The sequence below is a fragment of the Cupressus sempervirens genome, chromosome 8 (genome assembly GCF_028749045.1).
Source record: "Cupressus sempervirens isolate cs-2001-9-10 chromosome 8, ASM2874904v1, whole genome shotgun sequence".
NCBI classification, from domain to species: domain Eukaryota; kingdom Viridiplantae; phylum Streptophyta; class Pinopsida; order Cupressales; family Cupressaceae; genus Cupressus; species Cupressus sempervirens.
This window is the reverse complement of record NC_143125.1, coordinates 80,907,580-80,923,149: the sequence shown is the minus strand read 5'-3', so window position 1 is coordinate 80,923,149 and position 15,570 is coordinate 80,907,580. Positions and strand designations below refer to the sequence as shown.

At 35.4% G+C, this 15,570-nt stretch overlaps 1 protein-coding gene across 1 annotated transcript in view; it reads left to right on the top strand.

Annotated features, from left to right (window-relative positions):
* The first annotated feature begins 3,913 nt into the window (after positions 1 to 3,913).
* LOC149541723 (CDP-diacylglycerol--glycerol-3-phosphate 3-phosphatidyltransferase 1, chloroplastic/mitochondrial-like) overlaps positions 3,914 to 15,570 on the top strand; it is an 80,279-nt gene continuing 68,622 nt past the window's right edge. The window contains exon 1 of the mRNA XM_089796845.1: positions 3,914 to 4,368. Within this exon, the coding sequence (XP_089652971.1) occupies positions 4,212 to 4,368 (157 nt within the window). The 5' untranslated portion in view covers positions 3,914 to 4,211. The remainder of the gene's footprint in view (positions 4,369 to 15,570) is intronic.

Genomic DNA, 15,570 nt, shown 5'->3' with positions numbered 1-15,570 from the left:
AGCTCATATAAATGTCTCCATTTTTGGCACTTTATGGATATCATCCTCCTTCCATCACATCATCGTTAAAGGTGTCACCAAGAGTTCAAGTAGTAGAGGACCACTTGCTTCATCAACAACAAGTACTTTCAGGACTGAAGGAGAATTTAGCTATGGCACAGAATCAAATGAAACAACAAGTAGATCAACATCATAGTGAAAGAAATTTTGGAGTTGGGGACTAAGTCTTCTTGAGATTTCAGCCTTATAAACAAATCTCAATGAAGCAACAAAAAAGAATAATAAGTTGTCTCCAAGATATTATGGACCATACCAAATCGTGCAAAAGATTGGTATTGTTTCCTACAAGCTTGAGTTGCCACCAACAACAAAGATACATCCAATTTTTCATTTTTCTTGTTTGAAGAAGGTAATTGGGCAGAGATTCATACTTAGATAGTACTACTAGAGCTTGATGAAGAAGGAAGAATAATTTTGGAACTAGAGTGCATTCTTCAAACATTCATGAAGAAGCTGAGGAATAGATCCCTCACTTAGTATCTCATCCAATGGAAGAAATTACTAGTTGAAGAGGCCACATGGGAGGATGAGAAGCCCATTCAAAAGAATCCACACTTGGTTAGCATTGAGGACAATGCTTCTTTCAAGAGAGGGGACATGCTACACCCTTAATATTGGTGTATATAGGGTTATGAATAGTCAATTTGTGGCTATCTTAATCCTTAATTAAGTCATATTATCATTATTATATTATTATTTAGGTAGGTAGGTCGACCTAAGTGTCATGTAGGGTTGTGTCTATTCAACCTAAGCATAATTAGGTATATATAGGAGGTTGTGAGTCTTATTTCAAGATCATACAGTGAAGTGTGTTCTCATTGGAGATATTTGGAGGTTTCCCCCTTGAAGTGGCCTATTACTCTCAATTATTATCAAGTATTTATATAATATTTCATACTATTTCTTCTATTGTGCAAGTTATTTCATTACATTATTTTAAAGTCCTCTAGGGAGGCCAATTCCTAATTAATGTCCGTGATGTAGTTTTGCAAGTGTCAAGACTCCATAATGCATTTGATAATGGAATTAATGATTATGAGAGATCCCCCTCCATATGTAACTTGGTCATCCCTAGTTTTTTGGATGTTCAAATTGCCAAGGTAACCTCTATTTCTACTACATTGTTGGTGTCATCCTAAAGCCTCTTACCCCCAAGAGCAATGAGGTCACCATTCTTGTCCCTGATGACAAAGCCTTCTCTTGAGTTCCCTAGGTTGCCTTTAGAAGTGCCATCAAAATTACACTTCCACCATCCAACTTGTGGTTTTTTTCTTTTCCAAATAACATGAAGCTCATGAGAAGGGGTAGGATTAACCTCACCAAACCTATTCATGAGTGATTATAAGATATATTATACCCATATGATATACATATTTATATGATAAGTCTAAGTATTTTGGTGTTAATATCACTTACATTAATGTGATCACAGTATAAATTATAATAGCAAAATTAGAAATATTCATCCACACTCATTCATATTACTCTTTGGCTAAGATGGGAAGACTAAAGTGTTATCAAGGAGGGGCTTGTACAATTTCAAGCAACTAGATCTTTGTCCCAAGATATGGTACAAGGGTCGATGATTTGTAAGCCTTCAAGATGTATAATTAGAAATGCAAACTTTAATGGAGTCCATTGCAAAGTTGGTAGTTAGGCTACTTGGATAACATCCACTCCTTCCTTCATTGAGTCAAAATAGTAATAAGATTTGATATGAGTTTTGACAAATTCATATTCATATTTTAAAATCATTCTATATATAGCCCACAAATGCATCTACATATGCATGTGATATTTCTACCTTGTCAATTATCTCCAAACAACTAGCCATCTCTATCTCAACCATTTTCTCACCTTCAACATGTTCCCTGCACTCACTTACACTCAAATTTATAGTCAATAGAAATCAGTTGCAACTAATAATTCATCATTATATAAATCACACTTTCATTAATTATTTTGACATAACATCTAATTATCATTCATGTACATACATTTATCGATGTATTAGATAACATAAGATAGTTGTCCAATGGTCCCATCTGGTTTTTCATATTATTAATGTTACGCTTATGGGAGAAAAAATTAGGATGTGACAACACACCTAACTCTCATATCTTCATCCCTCTTGTGACATTGGTCACAAGATTAGGTCTTCAATCCATTTCATCTCTCTCATTCAATCCTAGCCATTCATTAACCAATGAAACTTGGCCATTTGTTTTTTTTTCATTAAAAATTCTTTAAGTTGAGACCTTTATTTACATTTTTCTCATCCACTTTCTTTACACGTCACTTTTCTTCTATTTCTCTATCTCAAAATCATGCTCTTGGTCTAAACAACCACATTCCACCCAGCTACAAGATCAAAGAGGAGCAAATTAAGTATACATGAATGCACTTTCAACTAAATCAATGAATGAATAAATAAATAGAGAAGATAAAACTAATTAATTACTTCATTTATCTTGACTTTATGTCTTCTCACTTTCTTTCTTCTTCAAATATAATAATAAAAATAATATTTAATATTTAAAAAAAATATAACTATACCTAGAGACATCTCGAAAATGATCTCTCTCGTCGTCTTATGCATAAATATAAGAATGCTAAACTATCATGATTCAAAACTAAAATCACAATGATACTAATTTCAACATTACAATATAAACTAATTCACACTATCTTAGATTTAAGATATGAAAAGAATGTACCATCCACATAGATAGAATTAAAACAAATATATTTTATTAGTATTATGAGTTATGCTGCCTACAAAGATATCTGAAAATTAAAAAACAATTTAGAAGTTAATAGTCTAAATGTACAATTCAAAGAAGCTAAACTTCCCAAAACTAATGACTTCTTGATTAAAGTTCACAACCAAAAAAAAATCTAAAAATTCTTGAACATTGTGAACATCATTATTATTAGTTCCTGCCAAGGCAGGATACTATAGCATTCATTGAAATGCAACTGTTTCATTTAATTGTTCAATAAGATTTGAGTATTTTTTGACAACTTTTTAGATCTCTAAAGTTTTAATATATATTGAAGTTTTTAGAATTATAGAGAAAACATTTATCTTCAATATGATTGGCTGCTTTTTGCTACAGTAGTGTTTTTGGCTCACTTAGGAACTTTATACATTCCAATGTGGAAAAAAAATGAGTAATAAATAAAGTTGAAAAAGCACCATAAATATCTTGTACTTATTCTAAAGACAATAATAAATGAATTTTTAAAAGTATCATAAATATTTTGTACTCATTTGAGAACAATAACAATCTTGAAATTTTTTTATTTTTTTTTCTACATTCCACAATATTGTTGAAGTATTTTTATTTCAGTTTAAAACAAAATTGGCACATAGTGACAAAAATTGTACCACAAGATAGATCAATGTAATTATCCAAACAAAATTAACCTACCTCTACATTATTTTTCAAAAACTATTATTTGTCTTGCTCATCATTAATTGCTTAATACAAAGTAGACATTCTCTTGGTCACATATGATTTAAATGTTTTTCTAAATTTTTCTTTTAACACAACAAAATCAATATACGTTATGTATCAATGACATTTCATTTTTTAAATTTTGTATTAGCTTATTAGTCAATGTTGTATTTGCATATACAAATATAATACAATTTAATTTTTAACTCAAATTTTTTTACGAACTAATTGTATGACTAATGTAATAACAAATTATACATTGGCAGAATTGTTATTAAAAGTCCCAGTCATTGAACTCTAATTAACAAGTTTCTTAATATCAAAGGATCGAAAAAGAGTTCCATCGGAAATTCCCTCACCCTACTTTGTCTCAATAATTGGTATATCTTTCCACTCGGAATTTGACACGGTAGCGGCTGAAGAAGTATCTTTCACCTGCCGCAACGAATCAATTAACAACAAAATCCATCCCAAAATAAAGAAAAAGCCAGTCGGGAAAAGTTGCCATCAGCAAGCTACAAATTTGAACTTACTGAAAGAGTCACAAATAAAGGGGAAGCAACGTTGTTCTCTTGTGAACAAACTCCCCAAAAAGCAGAACCACCACCCACCATTGTTTTGCTTTCTTTTCAGCAAGCAGGCACTCTGTAATGTGCTAGGGTTTGAAGGAAAGCAAAAACAGAAGAGTAAATGGAGGGCGTGGAGGAGTACAGTTACAACAATGGAGGGCTTAAAACAACTAATAGTCAGCAGTGCTTGCATAAAGCTGAACCACCGTCAAGAATTCTCACGCTGCCTACGATTCTAACGCTGGCAAGGGTGGCGGCTATTCCCGTGCTTGTGGCAGGTAAAATTTATAACCCTCGCTGTTGATTTCACATAATTATTTAGAATGTCATGATATTTGGTGTCTAAATTCTAATGAGACATGATGTAGCGTTGAAATTGGTTGAAATGCTGTGTTATTTAATTCATCGTAGTGTTTGAGTTACGCGTGCTTTTCTCGCATGGGTAATGCCCATCAATTCCGGTTACCCGACTTTTATGACTAGTGGGATTAATATTCTGTTGCCCGTAGGCTTGAATGAGCCATCTGGAACTCAATACAGCAGACATGATGAAAATGTGAGATTGAAGCTAGCTAGATGAACCGGTGGACACAACTAGGGACGTGGTAACTGGACTTTCTTACGGCAGATCATAATTCCTGTGCTATTGCAGTGAGATAAAATCTTGCAAAATGATCTCGTCTCACATCAATGGATATAGTTGGGTCTTGCATCCGATTTGGGTATTTTTTATAAGACTGAGCTTTCCAGTATTATTCTGGATTAAACCTGCTTAATCATGCAATTTGACCTACAATCAGACCCACTTAACTGAAATATGGCCAAGCATTCAGGTCCAGAACTGCCGAGTCATATATTTTCTCCCACATTCATTGTTAGGTCCACTTAGCTTGATATACCAAGAATTATTTTTTTCAGTTTTATTTATGTTTGATACATATGGTACGAGTTTACACATTGCCCTTAATTCATAGCGGGTTTGGGTTGGGAAACATTCTCGAGAATTTTAATCATTACTTCTGGGTTTGATATAGATCATATGTGTGAGGCAAGGTTATGGGTTTCCTTTAACATCTTCTGGGGTAGGGTTGGAGAACATTTTAAAGATTTGTAAACATAGATTACACTAAACCGCATCTCATTATCTGTATGCCATGACAATGTTCCATGTTCACTACAGTTCCATGCTATCTTATTGCAGTGTTAAACCTCTGTTTTCTAAGTGTGAACCACAGTTTTTATGATTTGTAAACATAGGGTATGCTTGTTGGATGCATCACATAATCTTAACACCCTAAACTTGCCACATATTTGCCTAAGTTATGGTCTGTGATTCGGGCATTAAGGGTCTAAATTCAGCAGAATTACTATCTCTTGACAATCTAAATGACTGCTAAATTCACTAATTGAGATACTTGATCTTGTTTTCCTATTCAATTAGTGCATAAATACCTGTATGGACTATGTAAGCTGGGAATAAAGTAGTACTACATAATAGTTAGTGATTGGTTTTTGGGAGATACGTAGAGAATGGGTAAGGGAACCCTTTGGAACTAGAGCAAATCAAGTTCTGGACAAATCTCAGGGTCTGCTTGGGGGAAACATTTTCCCTAGAATTAGGATCAAACAATCTTTTTAGAATAAAGATGAAAATGAAGAATGATTTCCTCTGCTATATTATAATAAAGAATTGAATGTGGGTGGTCTAAGCTTGAGCCAGATTTCAAGAATATAGTATTTACTTCACAAGCTCATGTTTTTAGTTTTCACATTGTTATGGGCTATCTAACTGTAGTGGGAGAAATGAACCAGGCTTGTCAACGTTAAGTTTTGTAAATGTAGGTTGCATCACAATTTAGCCTCTAACGTTTATTCCCAAATCTCACCACATGTTCTCCTGAGAGTAATGGGCTGCATTTGCACATTGGACAAAATGAGTTGGGATTTGCTAAGCTTGAACAGTTGAACTTCATTCGTAAGATTCGTAAATACAGGCTACACTTGAATGTTGCTGGATTATGATAAACTTGAACGGAACTTGAAAGGCAAGCAAACATAGGTTACACTTAAATGCACACCATAACTTCAATCGCAGAAGTTTGCCACATGTCTGCTAGAGTTATGGGCTGCAAATCCAATGTAACTGGTGATCGTGTCACAACTTTTGTTACATGTTTGCTAGAATTTTCGGCTGCTTTATGGCAGTGGGAGATTCAACTTGATTTTCAACAATAATAATTGACTAGAAGACAAAGCCTAAACTTTGTTTTCGTTTCAGAATTTTGAATCATGTTATCAAGGAATGTTGATATTAAGGCCAGCTTATTACAAAAGATGAAAGATCTACGAGAGTGAAGTGGTTCTGTTATTGAACTCTATTTAAAAAAAATGTATTTTGAGGTTTTCCATGTCTAATAGAAATCTTACCAGATAATCCCAAAGGGACATCAGGAATTTATTTTTTCTTCTTTTCTTTTGATGTTTGAACTTTTGATCTTTGTGCTGCTATGTGTTTACTATTCATTTCATTATATATAATAAAGCAATCTTGCTTCAAATTTGTTAGAATTTAATGCTATCCTATTCAGTGAGGGCATTTGAACCTAGGCCACTTTCTCAGGAGTGTCCTCCATTACATTTATACCTCTATTGCTTCAACAAAATCTGTATTAGATTTAAAAGAATGCTAAAATAGATTTCCTCCCTGCTGTTTAGAAATTTGAAATTCCTTCAGAAGGAGTATTGTATGAAACTAACTTATCTCTGAAGAGCCTGCTAGCATGAAACACGTTCTATGTATGAGTATTTCTCACGGTTTACTGGTTTTTTCCTTAACAATTATTTTCTTTGCTTTGAGAATTTCCATCTCTACACAGCTTTGACAGTCTTGATATCAATCACTACTGAATGAGTTATCTCTATTATGTTCATTGGTTAGACATTAACATTCCCTTATATGTCTTAAATTCTCATCCCAAGCTTCTTGTAATCACAAACATAAGTTCAAAAGATGTCTGTTTCATATGTCCAAAATCTTATGAGCAAAAAATACTTGACATCAAGTAGAAATTAATACTGGCTATTAAATTCTTAGCAAAGAGTAATAAATACAGCATAGTTGGAAAACTCGCCTAAGGCAAAAACTTGCCAAGCCTCCCAAAAGTTTAATTAGGAAAAACTTGGAGATTTAAAAAAAAAAACTCGTGAAAACTTGGGAACCTAAAAAAACCACTGAAATTTAATTAAAAATACATTTTTTTTGTTAATGAGAAGATGCATCTAATAAGTTAATTAAAGAGAACACAAAAGAAACATGCAGAGTCTATATATATATATATATATATAGTGTGTACAAAATTGCATTCTCATGTAGAATGCTCATGGCGGGAAGCAAAATAGTAAATACTTTCAATCTATCAAACTAGAAGTAAATACTAAAAGTCTAAATACATCAATACAATCACATCTTCCTCTTTCCAGCTGCATTAGCTGGAGAGCGAGGGGATTTAGCCCTCGAAGAAGTGCCCCGCACTGGGATAGGGCATGAGTTGCGTCACTGTGAAGTTTGTGGCTGTGCCTCCTTGCTCAACATCCCTACTGACTGGCTTGGCGTCCTGGAAGAGGATGTATCTCCTCCTATATGTGGCATTGGTAATGCCTCGTCCTCTAAGCTTGAATCATCCTTGTCCTCAATGTCATCCATTGTGAAATGAAAATCTGTTCCAACATCCCCCTCCATGGCCTGCCTCTCCAAATCAACAATCTCATCCAGTGGAAACAATGGACCTGGCTCCTGTGCCATCCAATTAGAATAAGGATCTATCTCTTCTAGATGAAGTGGACCAGGTAGTGCTGAACTCTGTGCCCTTTTTATGTGCAACTTAAGATTATAGTGCACATAAACAAGGTCATTAAGCCGTTTTTGAGTCATTCCGTTTCTTTTCTTTGTGTGGATGGACTCAAATAAGCTCCAATTACACTCACAATGGGATGCGCTGCCAGGTTGGCATAGGACTTTGAGAGCAAAATTCTTTAAATTGAGGGTATTGCCACCCCAACTTGCTCACCTACCATCTGGAAAACAAAATATAAACAGTTATAAAGCAATGAAAAAAGATAATCAAAAAACACATCTTATCAATTTGCAAAGGTTTTAAAGTTTGACGCTTTACTTAATGTGCTTCAGTAGATCTTGCTCTCTTTGCTAGCATAGAAGAGAACAAATTACCCTTCGATTCCACATAGACTTGTTGTTCGGTCACAACAAGGTCTCTCTCCGCTTCATTGGATATTATTCTCTCAATGCATTTAGAGAGACCTTCCATGACCTCTCCGTTAGTATCTGAGTAGGAATCATCAGCCCTAAAACAAATAGAAAATGATATCAAGTCTTACAACACAAGTTAAAAAAGTAAAATAAAATAAAGTCTTAGTAAAATCTCAACTTCAAGGACAATCATAGTACCTGAATTTGCGGCATGAATGGGTTGGTGGAGCATATTGTTCCACCTCCTATCAATTATTTCCCAAATGGGGTCGAATCTGAGTTTGTCCGCATGATAATAATTTCTAACAGCCTCTTTGGCCTTATCCATGGCCTCATAAAGACCTCCCATTGGGGATTGTTGCCCATCATATATGTGCAAGACTCTAACTAGGGGCTTAGACATCTACATTTGAAATTTGAAAAATACAAATTAGTTAATAACATACTAAGTTATGAATTAATAATGAAACTTGAATCAACTAAAAATATAATGTTTTGATTCTTGAAGTTACCTCCACAATCTGTGCCACAACATCTCCTTCGAGCTTCTTTGAGTAAGATGAGGCAACCCAATCAACACACACAAACATTTGTTTCAATCCAATATGTGGTTGAGAACACTTTGCAATGTCAAGAACACCGTTGCAAACCTTGTCATAGGGGGTCTCACCAAATCTTTGCCTTTAGTGGTCTTTCTCATCAAACCGAGAACCCATAGGTGATTATAGATATATTTGGTGACTCGTTTAGCATCTTCCACAACTAGGCTCACCCAATCAAGTTTTCCTATTGTTCGAAAGAAGGTAAAGGACATATGTTGCACAAGGTGACCAAAAAAGTGTGGGATGCCGCTCTTGGCGGATTCTATCTAAAAGATTAGTAAAAAATCAATAATTAGTTACAAACTTTCCATATTTACATCAAATCTGAATTGAATAATACCATAGCATTATATTCATGATTCATTTCGAACCAAAACAATCAAATTTACCTGCTGCCACATATGCTACTGCATTCTCTGTTATGATTTGCACCACATTCTCTACTCCCACCTCCATGACAACATTCTCCAACATTAAAGCCAATGTGTGTGCATTTTTCACTTTGTTGGAGGTGTCAACAGATTTCCAAAACACTGCATCATCTTTGCAAGCAACCAAGAAATTAATAATGGTTCTACTTCTTCCATATGTCCACCCATCAGATAAAATGGTGCAGCCATACTTCTTCCACTCTTTCTTTTGGTCTTCTATCAATACTCTTGCCATACCAACCACATGGTCAAGCAACCTACAATTTAGGTGTAAAAAAGTGTTAGCAAAAAATATGAAATAACAATTAAGATTTAAAATATAACAATGAACTGAAGTGAATCACAATTATTTACAATTGCCAAATAGTAAAATACTAACCTTCTACTCATATCCTTGCGAGTAGGCGGCTTGTACCCTTTGCCTGATATTGACATTGCATTCACCAAATTCAACCAATAGGGACTATCAGCCGCATACATTGAGATATTGTTGAAAAACCAAAAATTAGCTGCTGCAATATTAGTTTTCTCATGCACCTCCTTGAACCATCCAGTGCCCTCTAATGATGGCTGTGATCTAGCTGTGTTCCTAAGCACAAAATAACCCCCTATCCCTGATGTAGATGGTGATGAAGAACTAGGAAATGTAGAAGAAGTGGAACCGACAAAAGAGACATTTTGTTTGTGGATCTGTGGGCCACAAAGAGATCCTGGTATGTTCTCAAGTGCTTCTTCTTCTTCTTCTTGCATATCAAAAGGAGCTCCTTGAGATTCAGCTATGGCTGCCCTCATAGCTAATTTCGCCCTTTCCCTATTCAATTTTTTCTCTTCAGTAACTGCAAGTAAGGCATTGATGAATTCTTTTTCTTCGTTAGTTACCTTGAGACAAGGATCTGAATCATGTTTCTTTTTGCCTGCAAGGTGGTATTTGAAGGGTTTATGCCTCCAAAAATACGTTCATTACATGGAATGCGGATTTGACAGCATGCTTTTTTAATGCTGAACCGCTGCCCTACACATAAATTTATTGAAAAAACTTAGAACTTAGATTTATGAGTATGAACCAAAGTTACTGAACAACTAAATGAACAACTAGGGTTTGTATTTAAAAAATCTTGCATATCCTTCAAAAAAAAATGTCAAACATAGAGCTGAATGACTTTCAAATGATTCAGACATAGAATTGAAATGCTTTCAAATAATTTGAACTTATTTACAAGCAACAAGAAAACAATAGAACTATTTTTAAAACTATAAAAACAATCTCAACAAACCTACCTGGGACAGAGATTTGTCTTCAAAAACCGTTTGGAATCCTCTTCAAATCCACCAAAATCCACTTTGAATTGCTTGCAATCACTTAAGAATACCTTGGAACCCTTCTTCCCTCCCCTCCTCAAGCCTCTGATCACACAATACAAATTGGTACGGAAAAAAATGAGATTTTCTGCCCTATAGTGCTTTTCCAAACGCGCGGCCGAGTTTTTAAGAAAAACTTGCGAGCTCGCCGATTTTTCTTCGATTAATTGCCAAGTTTTTCGCTGGAGCCGAGTTTTAGGAATGGTGAGTTTTTTTGCCATTTACTCTTCGGCCGAGAAAACTCAATGAGTTTCTGCTACTCGCCAATTACTCTGCGAGTGTGCCAACCATGAAATATAGTAACCTCTCTCAAACTCCTTTGAAGATTGTGTAGGATTGCTGTTTTTTTGTTAGACTCTGATTTACTATTGTCAATCTGGATCAAAGCTCTTAAAATTTTCATTTATTTTGGACACCTCAGCCGTTTTCTGTGCAAGGCTTTCTGTTTGTTAGTATTGTTGTGATCCTATATCCAAGCATTATTTTGTCTTCTTCGGTTAAAAGTAAAACACTTTGTCTCAAAATTTTGCAAGAATTACATATAGAGATGCCTTAGAAGACCCATGTTCATGGCTTCTGGCTTGCCACATTTCTACATCACCATTATTCTGCATATAAAATCATTTGGGACGACCAAACAACACAATTGCCTTGAAGGACTTTGCTTACATAACTACAATAGAACACTGCAATGCCTACTTTTCAAAGTGGGCATAAATTGACGGTCCATATTGCCAATTACCCCAATTTTGGAAATTCCTTGGATTGGTGCTTTAGACAAAATTGTATGAATAAATACATCCCTCAAAATTCCTCTTCCAAAGATCTTATGGATCTTTCAAGAATATGGCTAATTTCAAGGTCTTCCATAAAACAAGTTAATTCTACACCAAGCAATAGTACAACATCCTTGATACAGAGCAAGAATCAAAAGAATTAGCTTGAAAAACATAAAGGGATTAAAGAGGAAAGAGATGGTAGCATCCTTTTTTAATGCTATAGAAATCATTAAGCAGAATATATAGGAATTAACTTTCACTTCTTTTAAGTGAAGGTAGACCTTTAAACTTGGGCAAAAGTTCAATAAGAGTCTCCTGTCAATTTATTCAATCAATGAGAAAGGACCATTAGTTCTTCTTACAAATCATTTACCCAGTGATTATGGATCTCATTTTCTTCTTCAAGGAATTAAGGATCTTGAGATAGTTGATGCTTTTTACCATCCCCAGTCTTATGAATGGTGAAGAGAAACTTATGCACATGTAATTAAATGAAAGAATGCTGATGGATATTAACTACTTTGTTGATGCAGGAGCATCTTGGGTTTGCTTGCAATCCTGCATATTTGGAGGGATTTTGGTTAAGTGTTGTGGAGCTTGACAAATATTGGTGTTTGACATACACTGGGAGCTTGGCATGCTTTAGGGACTCGGCATGGTCATTGGTTGCTCGGCATGGTCTGGGGACACGACATGGTCTTTGGTTACTTGGCATGGTCATTGTTTGCTCGGCACAGTCTGGGGACTCGGCATGGTCTTTGGTTGCTCGGCATGGTCCATGGAGCTTGGCCTTGCTTAGGAATTTGGTGCTTGTTGTAGGCCCTATAACTAGTTTTCTATAATGAGTTAGAGGATGCAAATTTCAGGGATTGAAGAAGGCGTAGAGTAGTAACTACGGTTTGAAGCACGAGTTCTAATTCATTCAGAGCTAGGAGATATTGCGATTTTACTCAGATATCAATTTTGGGCATTTAATTGCTGTTGCAGGCCGACTTGTGGCATTTAATTTATGTATTTGTATTTAATTTGTGTTCTGGGCCGACTTGTTGCTTAGATTGGTATAAGTAGGGGTTGTGGGGAAGCCTTTAGTCATTATTCATCAATCATGGAGAAGAGGAGGAGCTTGAAGAGCGAATTTGGAGAAGAGCTAGTAGCTACGGCTTGGAAAACAAGGAGATTGCTTGGGGGCTTGCAAGCACAAGTTGAGATCTTCCTTGAGGGTTTCTACCAGAGTGTGGATCTGGACTAGCTAGGGTTTGGATTGGATCTTGAGGGATCTTGCTGAACTATTACTTGCTTTGTAATTGGCCGTAACCGGGAAGGCCTTACAGCTCAGCACATTGCATGTAATCAGTTATATTTTATGAATATATTATTGTAATTTGGTATCAAATCTTTCATTGTTATTCTGTTTCCGCTGTGTGGTTATTTGTTGGGGGCTAGGACATCTCCTTTGGGAATTCTCCTACCTTGCACTGCGTCATTTGTCTTTTCAACTGTGGAGTTTGGGATCAGTCAACGCTGCATAGAATTTTGGGGTGAAGTACCCAAGATACTAGTCTCTCCTCTGTGTGACATGTAATTTAGGAGAAGTAAAAGATGAAAAATAAGTGATGCTTTAATGCCCTAGGTATAACCAAATATGTTTCAAACATTGAGTTGATGACAATAAGATGATCACTTTACACCATTTGCATAGCTTGCTTGACAAGCAGCTAGGCAGGTACAAGAAGATTCTTCAAGGACATATTAATGTTATTGCTTTTTAATTCTGAATTTCGAAAGCTAAGTTACCAGATTCAGACTTGGCACAGGCGTAACAAGCTGATTTTGGACTTGGACTTGGAATTAGTACCTAGACTTTGGCCAGACCTGGCCAATTGAAAAAAACCAGAAATATAGAGATATAATAAGGAGCCAAATGCTATTCCTTGCACTCTTCAAATAAAATTCAAAAGCACAAAAGCTGAAAAACAATCAATAACAAACTACTCTAATTACTTGAGCATATGATGAACAAATGAGTAGAAAAATGAATTCAAGCTGAAGAAAGTAAGATTTCTAAACTATATTTCTGGTTCTGCTTCAGATTTTGGTTTGAGTTTGTGGATTTAGCATATTGTTTTTGAGGTTGTGTTTGTCATTAGCAGTAGTAGAGAGGAGCTTGTATCACTCAGCGCAACATCTTTAGCTCTATTGAGATCTTGTGATTGTATCTCGTATAGATCCTTGATGTTGCTGCAGCTATTTTAGCATCATTTGGGATTGGAGTTGATTCAGCAAACAAAAAGTATAATATCAAAATCCAGAAAAGTTTGGGAAATTAAAAACGTGGGAAAAACCATAAAAATATGAAAAATATGGTTTTCGTTATTTCAAGCCAAATAAGGAGGAAGATGCCATCTTTCCATTTGGCTTGGCCCAAAATAATTTTTAAAATTTTTTTATGCTTCTTAGAGTGGGGGATATGTGGGTTTAGCTCTGTGGTGTCAAGGAGGCCTATTGAGCTTCACAGCATATGCCATATTTTGAAATTGATTTTCTTTAATCAAACTAAAAAATTCAGATCTTAAAAATGTGAGCATTGAGGCCATAGAGCAGTAACAGTAATTAGTTTTAAAGTTTCGTATCAGTAATGAAGATAAATGACAAACAAAATTAATGAACAAAAGACAGCAAATGATCCTGGGAAAACCCTAGACTTGAGGTAGAAAAACCAAGCAACAAATATAGCACTTATATATTAAGAAAAAGTAGGAGATTGCTTTACAATGCCCAAAATTGAAGCAACAATCGTTACCTCTATGGTCTGCAGACAATAAATGAAATACCCATTTGATACAATCCCTCTACAAAGAATATCGAATCAGCAGCTTGAATACTCCTACATATATGTCACATGAAACAAGGAATATCAATGTGCTGTCCCTTCAAAGGGAGGACCCTTTGTTGTCTCTAATAATACCCTTTGTTGTCTCTAATAAAAAATAGATTATTTATATATTTCTATGTTACCCCGAGTTTTCGGGACGGGGGGACGGGGGGATGAGGAAACGGGTTTCTAGGACAGTTTTTTTGTTTTGGCTGAAATAGGGGACGGCTATATATATATATTAATGAATTTCAGAATTACATAGCATTGTCACATTCGTCATAGTAACATAATTTAAAATTATCAATTTCATTTATCAAATCAGCATAGAACATAGCATCAAATCAAATCATTGTCTAAGAATTGGAACATAGGATGACATCAAATGAGAGAATCAATTTGCCATAGATTAGACATTAGAGCCCTTTCTTATGAGTTCCAGAGGAAAACCGAATTTGTTGTGCCAAATCTTCTTAGACGGGTAGCAGCCATCTTGTTTGGGCAGTAATCAGCTACAACAATTTATTTTTGGGCAGTTATTGCTGCTATCAGAGCATTATCGAAGCTGAAAACAATCTAAGTATTCCTCAACCCAGCAACAATCATTTCCAGGTCTGCAATATGAATATCAAATAGAAGTCCGATTTACAATCATTTTTCAGGTCTAGTTTGTTTAACAAAAGTTGAAGTTTTAATTTTTAGTCATAGTTGGATGCTAAGTTTGTAATGGCTTCCAAAAAAATATATTTCAACATGGGTTATATTAACATATTTTATTATTTTAATGTGGGGCCAGCGAATGGGCAGAAAATCGCTATTTGTTAATGTTTTTTTAAGTTTAATTTTATTTTAAAATTAGAAACTTCAAGCACTCCCCAGGACGGATGGGAAACGGCTACGAAGTTTGGGGGACGGTCAACACCATCTAGAAACACGTTGACCGTTTCCGAAGTTTTGAGGATGGGTTTTCGATTTTCTTGCTTGGGTGGGGATGGCTTGGAAACGTTTCCGGCCGTCCCCAAGTCCCCGAAACGAGGATGGTTTCCAAAACTCAAGGCTTAGGGCTGGAAATGCGTCCCCGGGTAACATAGATATATTTCAAATTTAGGAAAGAAAGATAGCTTTTGACGCTATAACATTAGCATTCTGTCTTAGTTGGGGAGGTATCTT